The sequence below is a fragment of the Acartia tonsa genome, chromosome 15 (assembly GCF_053477335.1).
Source record: "Acartia tonsa isolate MP-2025a chromosome 15, ASM5347733v1, whole genome shotgun sequence".
NCBI classification, from domain to species: domain Eukaryota; kingdom Metazoa; phylum Arthropoda; class Copepoda; order Calanoida; family Acartiidae; genus Acartia; species Acartia tonsa.
This window is the reverse complement of record NC_137274.1, coordinates 21,306,776-21,323,688: the sequence shown is the minus strand read 5'-3', so window position 1 is coordinate 21,323,688 and position 16,913 is coordinate 21,306,776. Positions and strand designations below refer to the sequence as shown.

Sequence of the window (16,913 nt, the reverse complement as noted above, 5' to 3'; positions counted from 1 at the left end):
GTGTGAATATACACAAAATTAGGATGACAATTTCCATAAGTAGCAAAGCTAACGAATAAAATATTATGTAAATCCAATATGGTTCTTCTTTACAATGTAGCTTTTTATAGGTAATACAAAGGTTTATCTTGGGGGAGAGTACCACAACCTCCCCAAGAAAAATCGCTCCTATGAAAAATGCCCACCCACCACCCCCATAATATTTTTTAGTTTTCTTTTAAAACTAAAGTTAAAAGTTGGGGGGAGGGGGTCAAATTCACACCCCTCCCCCAACCTTAAGTAACCCCAGAGGCCTCTAGGGGCGTAGCTGCTAGTTGACAAATAATTCAGACAGAACTAATTATAGAGTAGACATTGTAAATATTAATAAATAGAGGATTCTTGTTAGTTTTTTATTATCAAATCACATAAAATCAAGATAATGTTAGTAATAATATTAAAAGTATACAAAATATAAAAATTAATTGTCAATAATATGATGTAGGTAATATAAGGTATTTGAACAAAAAATAATAGTTTTAAAAAAATTGAATCAGAACAGAAAAAAAGTAAAAATATTGCTTTTTGAACTCTAAAGATATGTTCTCTACAATGAAATGAATATAATTTAAGTTAAAATCATGTTTACAAATAAATACAGAAAAATTTAAAATTACCTAGAGGGACAAAGTGGCTCAAATACCAGCCATGTGACGTCATAAAAATGAGTGATTATATCCGTCACTTTTTAAGGTTTTTTCCCACTTCTCCTCTCATCTCCTCTCACTTTTATGACGTCACATGGCTGATTTTTGAGTCACTTTGTCCCCCTAAGAAATTACCATAAAGAAATAAAACAGGCATTATACACATCCATAAGTAGCAAAGCATAAAAAATACCCAAGATATTTCAATTTGAAAATTAAACTATAAAACATACATCTTCTTTCATCTATAGACAAAAAATCCCAGGAAATTAGTTTTACTTTTACAAATACTAGCTGCTACGCCCCTAGAAGCCTTTAGGGACCAGACAAATTGTTTCTTTTCAATCTATTTTAAAATCAGCTATTTAACAAAAATATTTTTTTCGCCGATAGATAGTGTTAGTTATGATTTTGGCTAATTGCAAAAATATCCTCAGGGCGGCGTTTTTTTATTTTTGTCGATTTCTATGGGGAGCTTATGAAAAGCTACCCTGTTAAAGAGAACCCGATCGGTTAAGCGGTTAGCGAGATCCTTTAGTACAGACAAACATACATCCTGTTACTTTATTATAAGGATTATTACAAACCAAAATGCTGTTTTACAGAAGTCTAACTGCTATGGATGTTTCATATTCCATAATATGCTCCATAATGAAGGAAATATTGACTTTAAACTTTAGCTGTTTAATCGAATAGAAATTGAAAAATCTCCCTAAACAGTTCAGACAGAAATATCAAATTATAGAGTAGCTTTGCTACTAAAAATATCCATTATACGTACAATAAAAGGTAAAAATAAAAATATGTTACTGTGAAATGTATCCATTTTAAAAGGAAAATAATCTCTTTAAAGCATTCATAGCAAGACTAAATCATATTTTCAAGCTATTTCATAAAAACTCCGCTAAGACATGATATAACTGATATTAGTCAATCCAATGAATCAACAAAAAATACCATAAAGTCATTGAAAAAAATTGAATGTGTCCATTTTAAAGAGTTGTTTCTTCACTTACATTTGGCTTCTTGGGGTGTTCAAATAAAGCCTGAAATTTAAAGAAATTATATTTTATTACATTAGTAGAGTAGGGTTTTTTTTGGGGAGGGGGTGTGAGATCTCTCTTAGAAGAGTGTTGGTACCAATCCCAAATATAATTATAAACTAAACTGTAAAGGAGAGCCATATCTGTTCAAGAGTTAGCAAGAATTTTTGGTACAAATAGACAGACATACAAATAAAAGCCACATAAGATAGATATTTACCTTTACAGACAAAACTTAAGAGATATCAGTATTCAAATTAGTGCTTGGGTCAGGAAGAACATCCTGGTAACAATTTTTTTTTTTATCAAATTGTGAGATATAAAATTTTCTCCTTATTACATTGAAAATTTGTGCCATGTTCACCAAAATAAAGCAATTTAGACCAAATAGAAATATTTCTAGCCTCTGGCAAGTGAAATAAACCACATTTGATAGATGTTGATTAGACCTTTTCATGAAAATACACTTTTTCGAATATTAGTCTTCTGCTAACCTAAAAAGTTACTTTAGGAGCCTAGAAATACATATACAAAAGTTCAGCTCTCTATCTCTACTGGCGACCTAGCGCCAGGCCTTTTAAATATCAACAGATAACGGTAGCACGGCCCCTACTTGCCCCCATCTTCGGCCAAAAGTAGTTATCTCAAGAAGTAAAAGAGATATCAACACACAGAAAGAAAACGTTGTTAACATAACCGAACTCAGTAATGTTTACAGATTTCATTTTAGGACTTTCCTTCTAGGGGCTTGTGGAGCAAAAGACCCCCCAAAACACTAAAAATGTGAGTTCTGAGCTTATTTTAAGATATCAGCCTGATTTTTTTTGAAAACTTTGTTAACATAACCAAACTCAGTAATATTTACAGATTTCATTTTGGGACTTTGCTTCTATGGGCTTGTTTGGCAAGAGACCCCCAAAAACACTAAAAATATGAGTTCTGGGCTTATTTTTAAAGATACCAACCTAATTTTTTTTAGAAAACTTTTTTAACATTACCAAACTCATTAGAACTCTACAGATTTAATTTTGGGACTCTCCTTCTAGGGGCTAGTAGAGCAAAAGACCCCCCAAAACACAAAAAAAATGAGTTCTGAGCTTATTTTTAAAGATATCAACCTGATTTTTCCAAGAAAACTTTTTAGATAAAACTGAACTAAGTAACCGTTACATATTTCATTTTTGGACTTTCCTTCTAGGGGCTTGAAGATCAAAAGACCCCACAAAAAACACTTAAAGGGAGTGTGAACGTAAAAATCTCATCTGATTATCAAATCTTAACATTTTCTAAGCACATTTCACTACACTGATCAACCAAAAACGTCCTATCAACAAAAATATCCAGGAATAATGCCTTGATTTTATGGTATTTTGGGAGGGAAAAAGGAAAAAACAGGGAAAATCTGAACGTTTTTGTTTCTTATAATGTTTGTAGGGATATTTAACTTGTCACATATAGTTGAAACAATTTACTTACTGTTAAGGATTTATTTTATGCTATAAAATTGCCAATTAGTTTTTTTTATAACGTAGTAATTAGGTAATAAAGATCTATTTTAAATTCATATTATTGACAAAAAATACCTCACTGTCTACAAAGGGTTCAATCTCAGAGGTTATTTAAAATAATAAAATCCTTTTTTATTGTGATGGACAATAAATACCCACTTTGGAGAATTAGTTTACACTTTTATCAGACTGTTTATAAAGAAATATTGCGTCTTTATTATTTACAAATTTGTAGTTAAAGGTGGGCGAGAGATGGGCCATCTAAAATTAATTAGATACTAATAAAAAAACCAGTTTATAGCTTTGTTATTGTGTTTGGTTTTCAATAAAAATATTGCTTATTTTATCAATTTCTAAGTAACTATACATTGGTTTAAAGCAAGGATTATTTTAAAAGTCAGCTTAACAGTTAGGAAGAATCAAGAACTATGTGAAAAAGTTTAATTTTAACTATAATGGGAGAAAAAAGCAATTTTATGCACATTTTATATAATACGGAAAATTTCTTCCTTTCCCTGTACCTTATAAAAATCGTCGGAAAAAGCCGTTTTTTAAGCAAACAAAAGCGCGTTTTGCTCTATCTGTGAGATATTATGTACTAGAGTTGGCTCGATATAACTATCTCCCTATTGGCTAGTTTTCTATATGCATATATATTTCTCAATAAATCTATTTTACTCACCCGGCATTACTATTTAAACGGAAGTAAATGTTTAATAATTTAAATGATCTTAGAAAGATCTTTCAAATTATATTTTTTTCTTTACATTACCATCACCAAAGGGTTTATTATATGATTACAATTTTAGTTCAATATTTGAACACACAAAGTGTCGCCACAATCGAATTCTTTTAAAACAGAGTTTTCTTAAATTTATTATATCATAAATTTAAATTTTCTTTTTTATGATTAGAAATTAAATACTTGTGGAGCAAAATACTCCCCCAACAAAGTTTTCAAAAAAAAATCAGGTTGATATCTTTAAAAATAAGCTCAGAACTCATATTTTTAGTGTTTTGGGGGGTCTTTTGCTCCACAAGCCCCTAGAAGGAAAGTCCCAAAATGAAATCTATAATGGTTACTTAGTTCAGTTTATTTAAAAGTAAATATGACTGAGTTCTATTATGTTAACAAAGTTTTCTTTTAAAAAATAAGGTTGATATCTTTAAAAATAAGCTTAGAACTCATATTTTTTGTGTTTTGGGGGGTCTTTTGCTCCAGTAGCCCCTGGAAGAAAAGTTCTGAAATGAAATCTGTTAATGTTACTGAGGTTGGTTATTTTGACCAAGTTTTCAGAAGAAAAAAAATCAGGTTGATATCTTTAAAAATAAAATCAGAATTCATATTTTTAGTTTTTTTTTTTTTTACCCAACTAGCCCCTAGAAGGAAATTCCTAAAATGAAATCTGTAAACATTACTGAGTTTGGTTATGTTAAAAAAAAGTTGTGGAGCTCAGAACTCATATTTTTAGTGTTTTGGGGGGTCTTTTGCTCCACAAGCCCCTAGAAGGAAAGTCCCAAAATGAAATCTATAATGGTTACTTAGTTCAGTTTATTTAAAAGTAAATATGACTGAGTTCTATTATGTTAACAAAGTTTTCTTTTAAAAAATCAGGTTGATATCTTTAAAAATAAGCTCAGAACTCATATTTTTTGTGTTTTGGGGGGTCTTTTGCTTCACTAGCCCCTGGAAGGAGAGTCCGAAATGAAATCTGTATAGGTTGCTGAGTTTGGTTATGTGAAAAAAGTTTTCTCAAAAAAAATTAGGTTGATATTGAAAAATAAGTCCAGAACTCATATTTTAGTTTTTGGGGACTTTTGCCAAACAAGCCCCTATTAATTTTTTTTTTTAAGCGAAGCTTTTCTATAATTAGGGTCGGTCCGTCCGTCACTCCGTCCGTCCGTTCGTCCGTCACTCCGTACGTCCGTCCGTAACGGATAGCTTTTTTAGTTAATTTAGTTAATGTTAGAATTGTCCTATCAATTTCAAATTTTGCATGGTGATTCCTTTAGCAGTTAGGTACGATTTAGAAAGCGTAGCAACTCTATAATCATTACCAAAATGTCCGTACGTCCATTTTAAACATGTTGATTTTTTTACTTTTTTAACATCAAATTTTTATGTGATTTAAATCGGATTGATCTGATCTTTGGTATATTAATTCCTGGGACAACAAAGTATAATGTAATAAACGAAGCAACTCTATAATCAAGTCTTAAAAATGTAAGTATGTCCTTAAACATTATCCTGTATCAAGCAGTTTTTTAACAAATTTACTTACAATTTTGCTTTGACTCTTATACATTTATATTAGGATTATTCAGTTATGAAACTATACAAGTGTTAATGTCCGTTTGTCCTACCGTTTCAGTGCTTCGCTTTTTATGGATGTTGTCATCCTTGTTTTTATTAAAAAAACTGGTTGATATATGCAAAAATAAGTTCAGAACTCATTTTATTAGTGTTTTTGGGGGTCTTTTGCTCCACAAGCCCCTAGAAGGAAAGTCCCAAAATGAAATCTAAACATTACTGAGTTCGGTTATGTTAAAAAAGTTTTCTTTCTGTGTGTTGATATCTCTTTTACTTCTTGAGATAACTAGTGTTGGCCGAAGAGGGGGGCAAGTAGGGGCACAGAGGTTTAACTGCCAGTTTTGGTGCTGGAGGCGCCGATTTTTTTTAATTGAGCATAATATCTTAATAAATTGTAACTATAAGCAGTGAAAAAAGTGACAAAAAAGATATTTTTTAGGCCTTTTCAAAGGGCAGTTTTGAAATCCCGTTATATCATAAAAAAATTTTAATGGTTAGGGAATGGCTTGGAAGATGAATTTAGGTGTTCTGCATATTTCAATTTAAACACATAAGGCCAAAGATATAATATGCCAAAAATCTTTTGTCAAAGTCTACTCTACACCTAGCGCTAGCGCTTTCTATTTTCACAGGTATAAAATGCATATTCTTTTACCTTTTATTGTTTAAATAATAAGAAATGGGGGAGGTGGTTTGATGCTCGCTTTCAGGAAAAACACCTCACAACCATTTTTCCTACCCGTATAATCCACAATGATGCCAAAGTTAGTTAGATGATAGCAATCACAAACTGTTTCAGCATCACTTGACAACTCAAAGTTGTAATAACATCCTGGAAATAAAGAAATCATAAAATTAAATCCTTTTATAAAGGTAACATGATGTCTATTTGTGTTTATGTAGCTTAGTTTCTTTCTAACTACTGAACCGATATGGTTCTCCTGTACAGTTAAGCTTCTAATGGGTCCAGGGAAGGTTTATTCCTATTCAGGGGATAGGTACCCCCACCTTCCCGAGATAAATTGGCTCTGGAAACGCCCAACCCCTTCCAAAAAAATATCTTTTTCTTCTTTCTAGAACTAAAATGAAAAGTCGAGGGTCGACTTGTCCAACTTTACTCAAATGACCCTTGAGGGCCCTCTAGGGGCGTAGCCGCAAGGAAGTAGTCAAATTGATAGAAAATTGTTAAAACATGAAAAATCAACATGAATTTAAATATGAATTACATTAACCAAGTACAAATATGTTAATAAGTAGTATATCAGGGAGGGAGGAGACTAGTCCCCAAAGTTTTTGATAACATTTTCTTATTCGTTGGCTCTACAACTTTGGGGACTTTTGATAAATTTTGAATGGTTTGTTCATTAAGTTGTGTCCAAACGTTTCAACCACTAATTTTCATCCAAAGAAGGAGTAATTTTGTTTATCATCATTCGGGATATTCATCATTATATCGGCAATTGTCTTATCCCTTTAGATCCCTGAAAAAGTTTACCTTTAGTATTCCATGAATTTGTATTGAACTGCCAGAAAGCACAAGTCTTCTCGGAGTTGGCATACTAAAAAAACGGTGATTTTAATAAGGGGCCTGTTGAGCCCTGATAGCCCCCCCCCCCCTTTATTTTTTAATAATTGACCTATATCTAACGTAACCTAAGACTGCGGAGCTACCCAGTACAAAATGTAACCTAACCTAATCTAACCTGAATTGAAAAAAAAAGAAAAACTACCCACTACCCCTTGTCTAAAACTAAAATTGAAAGTTAAGGGTCGACAACCCCCTTTTCTCCCAATAGAAATAAAGAGAACAATTATTTTTACCTCTAGATGGCTAATGAAGATTTTGAAAGGGTCCATACCTAGAAAAATATTTCATTTTGAAAATGTTTAAAGACAACAATAATATAATTAGAGCTTTTGTTTTTTTAAATTCTCTTACGAATATCATATAAAAGTTAGGTACACATAAAGTAACAGGATGTTTGTCTGTGTGTCTGTCTGCACCGAAGAATCTCGCTAATGTTGAACCGATGTGGTTCTGCTTTACAGGGTACCTTCTTATAAATCCTTGAAAGGTTTATAACTATTTTGGAGGAGGGTACCACCACCCTCCTAAGAGATATCGCCAAAAATACCGAATTTCTTTTTTAAAATCCCGCAGGGCGGCGTCAGTGTTGAAAAAACATTGATATGAAACATTTAAGTAAATTAAATTCAGGCAAAAAATAAATTTGTGAACATCTGCAATATATTAGTTATATATTTATTGCTAAATGTCACTAAAAACTTGATAATTATGATTTTCAGGAAAATATTCACATCATTAGAAAAATGTCTTGTTAATCGCAAATAACCAGGTTTAAAAATGCAGTAGTGTAAATCGGATTATGAATATGATTTTATAGTAAGTTGCGTGAAAAATTGATAATGGCAGTTTTAAAAACTTCAAATTAGTTCAGACAGAAATGACAATTTTTCACAAAAAGCATTAAACATTTGAATTTAGAAAACAATGTTTAATGAAATTATTTCTCGTCTGTAGAATTATAGGTCCTTGCAAATCGGAAACATTTAGTAATCTGTTTATACATCTATACTATAAATCTATTTAAGAAGCAACTCATCTTAAAATGAATTATATATTTTTAAAGAAAACATGAAAAGTCCCACTAAAGGTCCCTAGGGGCGTAGCCGTAAATTTCAAAGATATAGGCATGATTATTTCATCTTGCAAGTTAAGGTACCAAAATTATTACCATGCAGAGTTCTCAATACATAATGTAGAGAATAATATGAAAGGTTAACTCACAAACAAAATAGAAGGTCTTTATAGGGCCTATAAAAATGACGTCATACAATACAAATGACCAATGATAGGCCAATACAGAGACTAAATTACCAATTGCAAGTAACAGGATGTTTGTCTGTTTCTTTGTCTGTGTGTCTGTACCAAAGGATCTCGCTAATCGCTGAACCGATCAGGTTCTCCTTAACAGGGTAGATTCTCATAGGTCCTGGGAAGGTTTAAAACTATTTTGGGGGAGAATACCACCACCCTCCCAGGAGCAATCACAATAAAATTGAAAAAAAATTAAATATTTCCGCCGCATAGTGTCGCTAGCGTAGTGGCGCTGCATAGAGACATAAGCTGATGGACCATAGATAAATTATTTCTCAAATTGAATATTTAAAATTTAAATGCCATTAGAGGCCTCTAGGGGCGTAGCGTTAGTTATATACATACATATTTTAGAAGCAGTAGTAGCTTAAAATAATTTACATATTTATTAATACTAAATTACCATCACTTATAGTAAAGCTTTTATTACTACTGGAAATGCTAAGTCCAAGAATATTGTCCACAAGGCCGCTTCCTATTTTCTGTTCCATAGTTGCAGGTGATACCTAAAACAAGCATGACAACATCCAGAAGTAGCTAAGCAAAAATTCCTAGACTGACAAACGGACAAAGCTAAATCGCATATGTTCAGAGATCATATAAAAGAATAGAAATAAAAGAAGGAGAGAATGATGATGGAAATGTAGAAAATCACGAAACCTTTGTAGCATGACTGCCAGACAAACGGACAAACAATTATATTATATACTGGATACAAGGACGTCCACGGGGGGGGGGGGTTAAGTGGTGATTACCCGAAAATTCCCCCCCCCCCCAAATTATGTTATACTATTAGAAGATATCTGTAAAGAATATATAGCATTAGTTATACTGTTTTTAAGAATTCCATAGTGTTTAGTAAAGTCAGGGTCTGCAATTCAGCCAATTAATTCCATTTGAAATTGCCGAAAATCAAATATTTTGTTGGAGTAAAGTTGGAGTAAAACTTGTTTTTTTTGGTGTAACTAAAAGGGAAGTGGATAAGAAGGGGAGAAAAAAGGTAAGGGGGTTGAGAGGAAATTTTCATTTTGAATTTTTTATCAGAATCACACTTTAAAGACAATTTTAATATAAAAAATATAAAGTTTTCTGAAGTACCTGATTTGGAAATTGTTGAGTCTCAGCATTTTGGATAAGATAATTTGTTGTTACGCTATCTATACACTCAGTTCCAAGCTAAAAATAAATTTCCAATAATTATTAAACCTTATCCTTCAGCATTTAAAATTTCCATGCGGCATACATGTGTCTTACACACGGCTGCAGATCCACAATATTCATGCAAGAATGTTTATGTATGCGACCAAGCTTAATTTTGCTTCTTATCAGGGTTATCAGGTAGGGGCCATTGATCTGTAAATTATACTGGTGTCCAAAGTTTAAAAATAAGTTCTCTCATTTTTAGGCTTCATAAAAATTTAGCTTTCATTCAATTTTGATGAATTTGTACTAAACTTGACATATCCGAACTCTAGAGAGGAGTTAATTTTGTTAATCATCATTGGGACTAGGGAGCGTCTATTTATCGTCTATTGTCTTAATTAAGATCAACCTGCTATTCCTCCAAGGATCCAAATATTTCCTATGATCCCAATAGAATGTACAGGTAATTTTATGCTTCACCTTATCTGAAAAATCACGTAGTAAACACTAAAATTTCAAGAAAACTCGTTGTCATTTTTTTGCCTCCAACTATTCGAAACAGAGCTCGTCGCGCCAATCAATTTATCTAAATTGTACCTGTTGAGAAAGTTAAAAATGTCACGTGTGACTTCATAAAAATCCATATCTTTTTTTGGGAGTTTCCTTTCCCACTTCTCCTCTCATTCTTCCTTTTTAAACTTATTTTTATGACGTCACACGTGACATTTTAGGCTTTCTCGTACCTGTTGAATGATGTGATCAGGGACTTGAATTGAAGCATTTCTCATCCTTAATATATTAAATTTAGAATAGATTGAAGAATATTAATATAAATCTAATTCCTTTATTTTTCCTGATATGAAACTAACAGAGTGTTTGACTTTTTCTCTGTATATAGCTAGGGATCTCATTAACCGTTGGACTGATCAGGTTCTCCTTTTTATGGAGGGTACCTCCAATCTCCCAAAAGAGAATTGAAAAAAGATACGCCACCGCCCCCTTATATTTCTACTTAAAACTGAAAGTTAGAGTGGACTACCCCCTACCTTTAACTTTCCCCACTTACCTCCAGAGGCCTCTAGGTGCAGTAACATATGAAATGCCTACCTATTATTATGCAGCTCATCAGCTCTACTCGTTTGATATCTCACTTCCATATTTGAGTATGTCATCGTCTTTTCTAAGAAAAGACAAGTATGACAACATCCATAAAAGTGTTATTAAGAAAAATATCAGCATCATTAAATATATTTTATTTAAGTAATAATCTTTTCTTTTTAAATCTTTTCTAAAGTTGTATAGAATGCCTGTTGCTTTAGAATGTTTTTACATATCGAGACATTCATATTCGCATTTGAAATGGCCATAAATAAGAACAGTTTGGTTGTTATAACAAAGAAAAAAAGAGAGATGATATGAAAACCTCAAAAATAATTTTACATATGTCTTTTAAAGCATTGCAAAACATTGCATAAACTAGATGTACAATGTACATATGCATAGAAATCTAATAATTTTAGTTGATAAAATCACATTATTCTCCATAGCAATACTAGAAACTTACCATAAGTACAGGTACAATCATTGATATTTCTAGAACCAAGGTACTGAAAACCAGCTTTTTCAACATTAGACACTGAAATTTTTTCATAAATTGGCTGTCATTTTTCAAGAAAAATATCTTTCACCATAGCAATGTTTCAGTTCTTATGTCAGCAGAATCATTATATGTATCTTTTTAGTAGCGAAACTACTCTATAATTCCAAATGTCTGTCTGTTATGTCTTAGGAAATAATTGGTTAAACATTCTACATGTTCTCACCAAGTTTTGAAAGATTTGTCTATTGATTAGGGTGCTAGATCGATTCTCAGGTTTTAGGATTTTCGTGATTTTTTCAATTCTGTTCAGGATTGACGACTTAAATTATCAGGGATTGAATATGCTTATATTCTACATACTTCCATCAAGTTACATTAAGATTTGTCTATTAAAAACGGTACTAGATTGATTTCTAGATTTTTAAATTTAAGTGATTTTAAAGTTTGCGTGATTTTAAAGGTTTCACGATTTCCCTATTTTATCAAATTTAATTTTTATTGTATGCCACTGCCCTATAGTAAATGTTTTCCCGATATTTATTCATAAAGAAGTTGTATCAACTTTTTTGCTTTTTATTTAAGATAGCTAGCCTGTCCTTTCAGTAAGTAGTAGATGTAAAATTTTTCATAGAATTCAGATATGCAATCGGTTTTTTTTGTAGACCTCTTATTTTTTAAGTAATTTAAGTTTTTTAAAAAAATAATTAAGTCGGTTTTAAGGTACTAAAACGCAACAAAATAAAAGAAGAAAATAGCCAGTATGAACAAAAATAGTAAGATCTTTAATTTGACACCTTACTTTTAAAATTCTGTTGAGTAATTATTGAAAAAAATCTATTTTTTTAACCTCGGTTTAATAAAAACTTTAGACCTAAATATTTTCTCAAACATACATAAAAAACATGGGTTCATATATACCTTTAGAATCAGAAAAATATTACGAATCTATTCTAAGCAAAATTCAAAAAGTTTTATAAAACTATAATAAAAAAATAAGTTTATTTTAAGAATCATAATTTTCGGCTTTAAAGGGTTAGCTTGAACCAAACCTGAAAAAAACCTAAACAAAAGACAATGCAATGTAGCAGATATTTTTTAAACACAAGAAACAATAATGTATTTTTATCTGCATTGTTTTGAAGTTTATAAACAGACTGATGCATATTTGTTCATAATTTTTCATTCTTTACATGTTCTTTAATATCACTATATTTATTGTAGTATCTATTGTATATATTGTATGAACGTTCTCCTTTTTTTCTGGCAATTCTATAGGTTAATTTTATAGATTAAGCTTCCCGATTCGTTAATTTTTGCGATTTGTGATTGGCTAGTTTAGTAGTTACAATTCTTAAAATAACTTTTTTATTTTTTCTATTTTTTATTACAATTTTTTTAAACTTTTTCAATTTTGCTTACAATGGATTCATATTATTTTTCTCATTCTAATGGTATATATGAACCCATATTTTTTATGTCTGTATGAGAAAATATTTAGGTTTAAGGTTTTGATTAAACCGAGGTTAAAAAAATAGATTTTTTCAACAATTACTCAACAGAATTTTAAAAGTAAGGTGTCAAATTAAAGATCTTACTATTTTTGTTTATACTGGCTATTTTCTTCTTTTATTTTGTTGCGTTTTAGTACCTTAAAACCGACTTAATTATTTTTTAAAAAAACTTAAATTACTTTAAAAATAAGAGGTTTACAAAAAAACCGATTGCATATCTGAATTCTATGAAAAATTTTACATCTACTACTTACTGAAAGGACAGGCTAGCTATCTTAAATAAAAAGCAAAAAAGTTGATACAACTTCTTTTGAGCTTTGCTACTTATGGAATCTTATCTTTTTTAAGTTGATGAACATGGTTAGGCCTGTGGTTAACAAAATCTAAATATAACAGACGGACAGACAAACAAACAGCCTACCTCTTTCAAATAAGGACCAGAAACTGGCTAAAAAATATACCTAATGTGGAAGTAGTTTTATATCTATGAGTTGAAATAGTCATCCCCTTCCATGGGGATACATTGGAGACGATCGAATTAGAAATCGACACAACATTTTCTGCAAAATCCTCCTCTAAAAACAGAAATAAAATTTGTTCTCGTATTCATTCGAAACTGACTAATATATGTGGCTAAAAAAACTGGTTTTAATAATATAATTGTACATTTAAGATATGCAGAAAGCTGTTTATAATACAATGAATGAAATAACTATTAATGCATTTTTTGGGAAATTAACAAATATTTTAAAGGCTATATTATTGATTTGTTAAACTTAGGTGATTTTAGTTAGTTTTTTTTAAACAACTGCATCATTCAAGAAATTGTTAAATGTTGTGTAAAAGAAATTCTTAAAACTGAGTTATTAAATATCTTTTTAAAAATCTCTTTGACCGTCCTACGTGGATTCAAAATACTATGATACAATGCAACATCTTATTAAATATCAAACTGTTACCATTTCCTTGGAATGATTTTCTTTCACTTAGCAACTTGTCAACTAGAAAAAGAAAAATGCATTAGCCTGCCCCACACAAAAATAGTAACCTATTATATAAAGTAGTAAGCTTTTCTTTTGTCTGCAGTGAAGGATCACGCTAACCGCTGAACCGATATGTTTCTGCTTTACAGTGAAGATTCATATAGGTCCAGGAAAGGTTTTTAACTATTTTTGGGGAAGGGTATCTCCACCCAGCCAAAAATATTTTAATATTTTTTCCTTTTTCTTTTTTTTTAAATTAAAAAAAGGGGTTTGGCACTTTAAATGCACCTAGAGGCTTTTAGGTTCTTAGCAGCTAGTATCAATAAAAGTAATGGGAAAATAAAAGATATATAAATTTAATATAAAATTACCTAAATCTAAAGTATGTATAGCATCCCCAGCTGTGTAGTCAGATTGGTTTGAAATACTACCTTTTATGTACTAGCCGCAAATAATTAGTTATCATATTTTATTAGAAAAACTGTCCTATAAACAAGAATAAAGGGGGTCATTTGCATATTTTCTATATAGTTGTCTAAAGTTTCATATAAGTACATTTGGTCAAAATTAAGATGAGTTTGACTAAATAGGCGCATTTGACTGAACAATAACACACAACTTTACAGAATAAACACTAAAATAAATCTCTCCTTTTACTCAATTTTTCACCTATGTCTTAAAGGGAGAATTCAGAATTGGCAAATTTAAAAAAGTTGCTTAAAACAATTATTCAGTTCCAGTACAAGTTTTTTTCTTTTTTTCATAGAAAACTATCAAATATAAAGTTGAAACAATAAATGTAAAAAATTTTCTGTCTTTTAAGAGAGATAAACAAGCCTGATTCATTTTGAATTTGCATGAAAATAATAACACACAATTTCTAAGTCTTTCATAATCCTAACATTGTTGTAATGGCTTTAACAGGAATTTTTACTCAAAGAATTGATATTATTTACTGGAGCAAGAGAAAGGAAAAATTGATTATACAACCAAATTTAAAAAGCCATATATCACATTTTTGTAATTATCTATCAAAAATGCAAAACAATATCTAGTGAATAATAACTTCTATGCCTCAGTAATGTTATAACTATCTACTCCACTTTCAAACTAAAATAAAAAGTTTATCATCATTCAAATATAATAATATTAACATTAGTAAATTTTTATTTATTAAATCAAATTAAAAAATAAAACTCAACTCACCATGTCTTCTGCATTCTATTAAGTAATTATTGATTTATTAAAATGTTAGAATAGTTATTTCTCGCATCGTATTATAAACGGCTTTCCGCGGATATAGAATGTACAATTATGAGATTAAAACTAGTTTTTTTAGCCCCGAGGTGACGAAGTCACCGGCTAAAAAAACTAGTTTTAATCTTATGATTGTACATTTCTATAATCGTAGAAAGCTGGATATAATACGATGCTAGACATAGTTTTTTCGTATGGATGAGAACCGGTTCCTATCCACCGGATTCAAATGAATACGAGAAAATATATTCTTTTATTATTTTATCAACAATTAGCTCAAAACAAATCTAAATGAAGAAGAAATCACTAATTTTTTAAAATCAAAACAATGAAAGACCTGTATTCTAAAATCTGACCAATAATCTGGGTCTAAATAAACATAGTGTCGCTTAAGTTCTTTAAATGTTCAAACACGGCACCTTAATTAATTTGTATCAAGTTGAATTGCAAATTTAAATATATTACATAAGTATTAAATCGTCCCCACCTGGAAAAATTTTGATAAAATTTTTGCCCCTAGCCAAAATGTTGTTGATTTATGCAAAAAAATCACCTATGCAAAATATTTTTTTCTGTAATGTAAAAATTGCGAACACACAAGCACTGCAATCTGCAATCTACAAAAAGACCTGTTTTTAGTGCTTTTTGTAATTTTGATTTTAAAGATTTTTACGAAATTTTATCTCTAGTGTGTTGATATAAGCCTAAAATTTACCCCAAAAAATGGGGTCAGTCTCAATTGTAATATATGAAACTGTGGCAATTAATCTTCCAAAGTGAAATCCCATTTTTGTAGGGTTTTTCTTACCTAACCTAAAAATAAAAAAATTAATTTCTTTTTTCATTTAGATGTAGTACCTGTTGGACCAGACTTATGTAACAAGTTTCCAAATTCTAGCTCAATAGTCAGTCCATTTTGCTCATGGTTTACGAGCTTTCAGCACCAAGCATCCCCCCCCCCCCCCCCCATCCACCCACCCCCCTTTATTGATAAGAAGACCATTAATTGTATTTGTGGTTTCCCATTAAGTGCACAGACCCCCCTCCAACTTAAAGTTGTTTTGGTAAATTTCAGGTTTATATCGACACACTAGAATAGATATTTTACAAAAATCTTTAAAATTGAGATCACACAAAAGCCCTAAAAACAGGGGTTTTTTTGCAGATTTTAAAAGATTTTTTTGCATAAATCAACCAAATTTGGCTGGGGGCAAATATTTTATATGATATTTCAGATTAAGAAAGGTTTTTAAAATGAAAAATCTTGTGAATGAACACCAAAAAAAAGATAAAAATTCTTGTTTCACTAATTTATTTTTTAAATGCCTTTTATTTATTATTTTAGAATAAATCAATTTTCCTGTGTCCATTCACTAACACAATCTGTTGTATCAACATTTCCAGTTTGGCCTGTTTCTGGATTACAGCACACTGTAGAAATGCCAGATGTTCCTGACCAAATCACAATTAATTTCTTATATTTTTATCTAATTAAATTTTATTTTATTTTCTACTTTCTCTACTTTCTATTTAGATAAATTCAATTTAAGGTCAATAATAGTTATTTCTTGCATCGTATTATAAACAGCTTTCAGCGGATTAAGAATATACAATTATGAGATTAAAACTAGTTTTTTTAGCCCCGAGGTGCAAAAGGCACCGGCTAAAAAAACTGGTTTAAATCTTATGATTGCACATTTTTATATTCGTAGAAAGCTGGATATGATACGATACTAGAAATAGATTTTTCATATGGATGAGAACCAGTTTCTATCCACCGAATTCGAATGAATATGAGAAAAAGATATAAATATACCTTCAGGACATGGCACTTGAATACAGTCTGTAAATGTTATAGTTGAGGTACCATTATAATATCTACAAGTTGTTTCAGCTTTTATTAAAAAAGAGGCAGGAACTTTGACAACTCCATGCCTCACCCTAAATAATCAAATTGTAATTAAATTTTACA

At 30.7% G+C, this 16,913-nt stretch overlaps 1 protein-coding gene across 1 annotated transcript; it reads right to left on the bottom strand.

Annotated features, from left to right (window-relative positions):
- Window positions 1-452: 452 nt before the first annotated feature.
- Window positions 453-16,879, bottom strand: LOC145307091 (uncharacterized). Its single transcript, XM_080149426.1, has 16 exons — window positions 16,758-16,879; window positions 16,304-16,393; window positions 14,891-14,907; window positions 14,759-14,794; window positions 14,056-14,125; window positions 13,661-13,702; window positions 13,163-13,276; window positions 11,155-11,226; window positions 10,698-10,770; window positions 10,334-10,379; window positions 9,546-9,623; window positions 8,851-8,953; window positions 7,370-7,407; window positions 7,044-7,107; window positions 6,288-6,380; window positions 453-1,732 (listed from the first exon to the last, which is right to left on the bottom strand). The coding sequence occupies exons 3-16, from the start codon at window positions 14,891-14,893 to the stop codon at window positions 1,722-1,724; spliced, it is 843 nt and encodes a 280-aa protein (XP_080005552.1). The 5' UTR covers window positions 14,894-14,907; window positions 16,304-16,393; window positions 16,758-16,879; the 3' UTR covers window positions 453-1,721.
- Window positions 16,880-16,913: the final 34 nt, after the last annotated feature.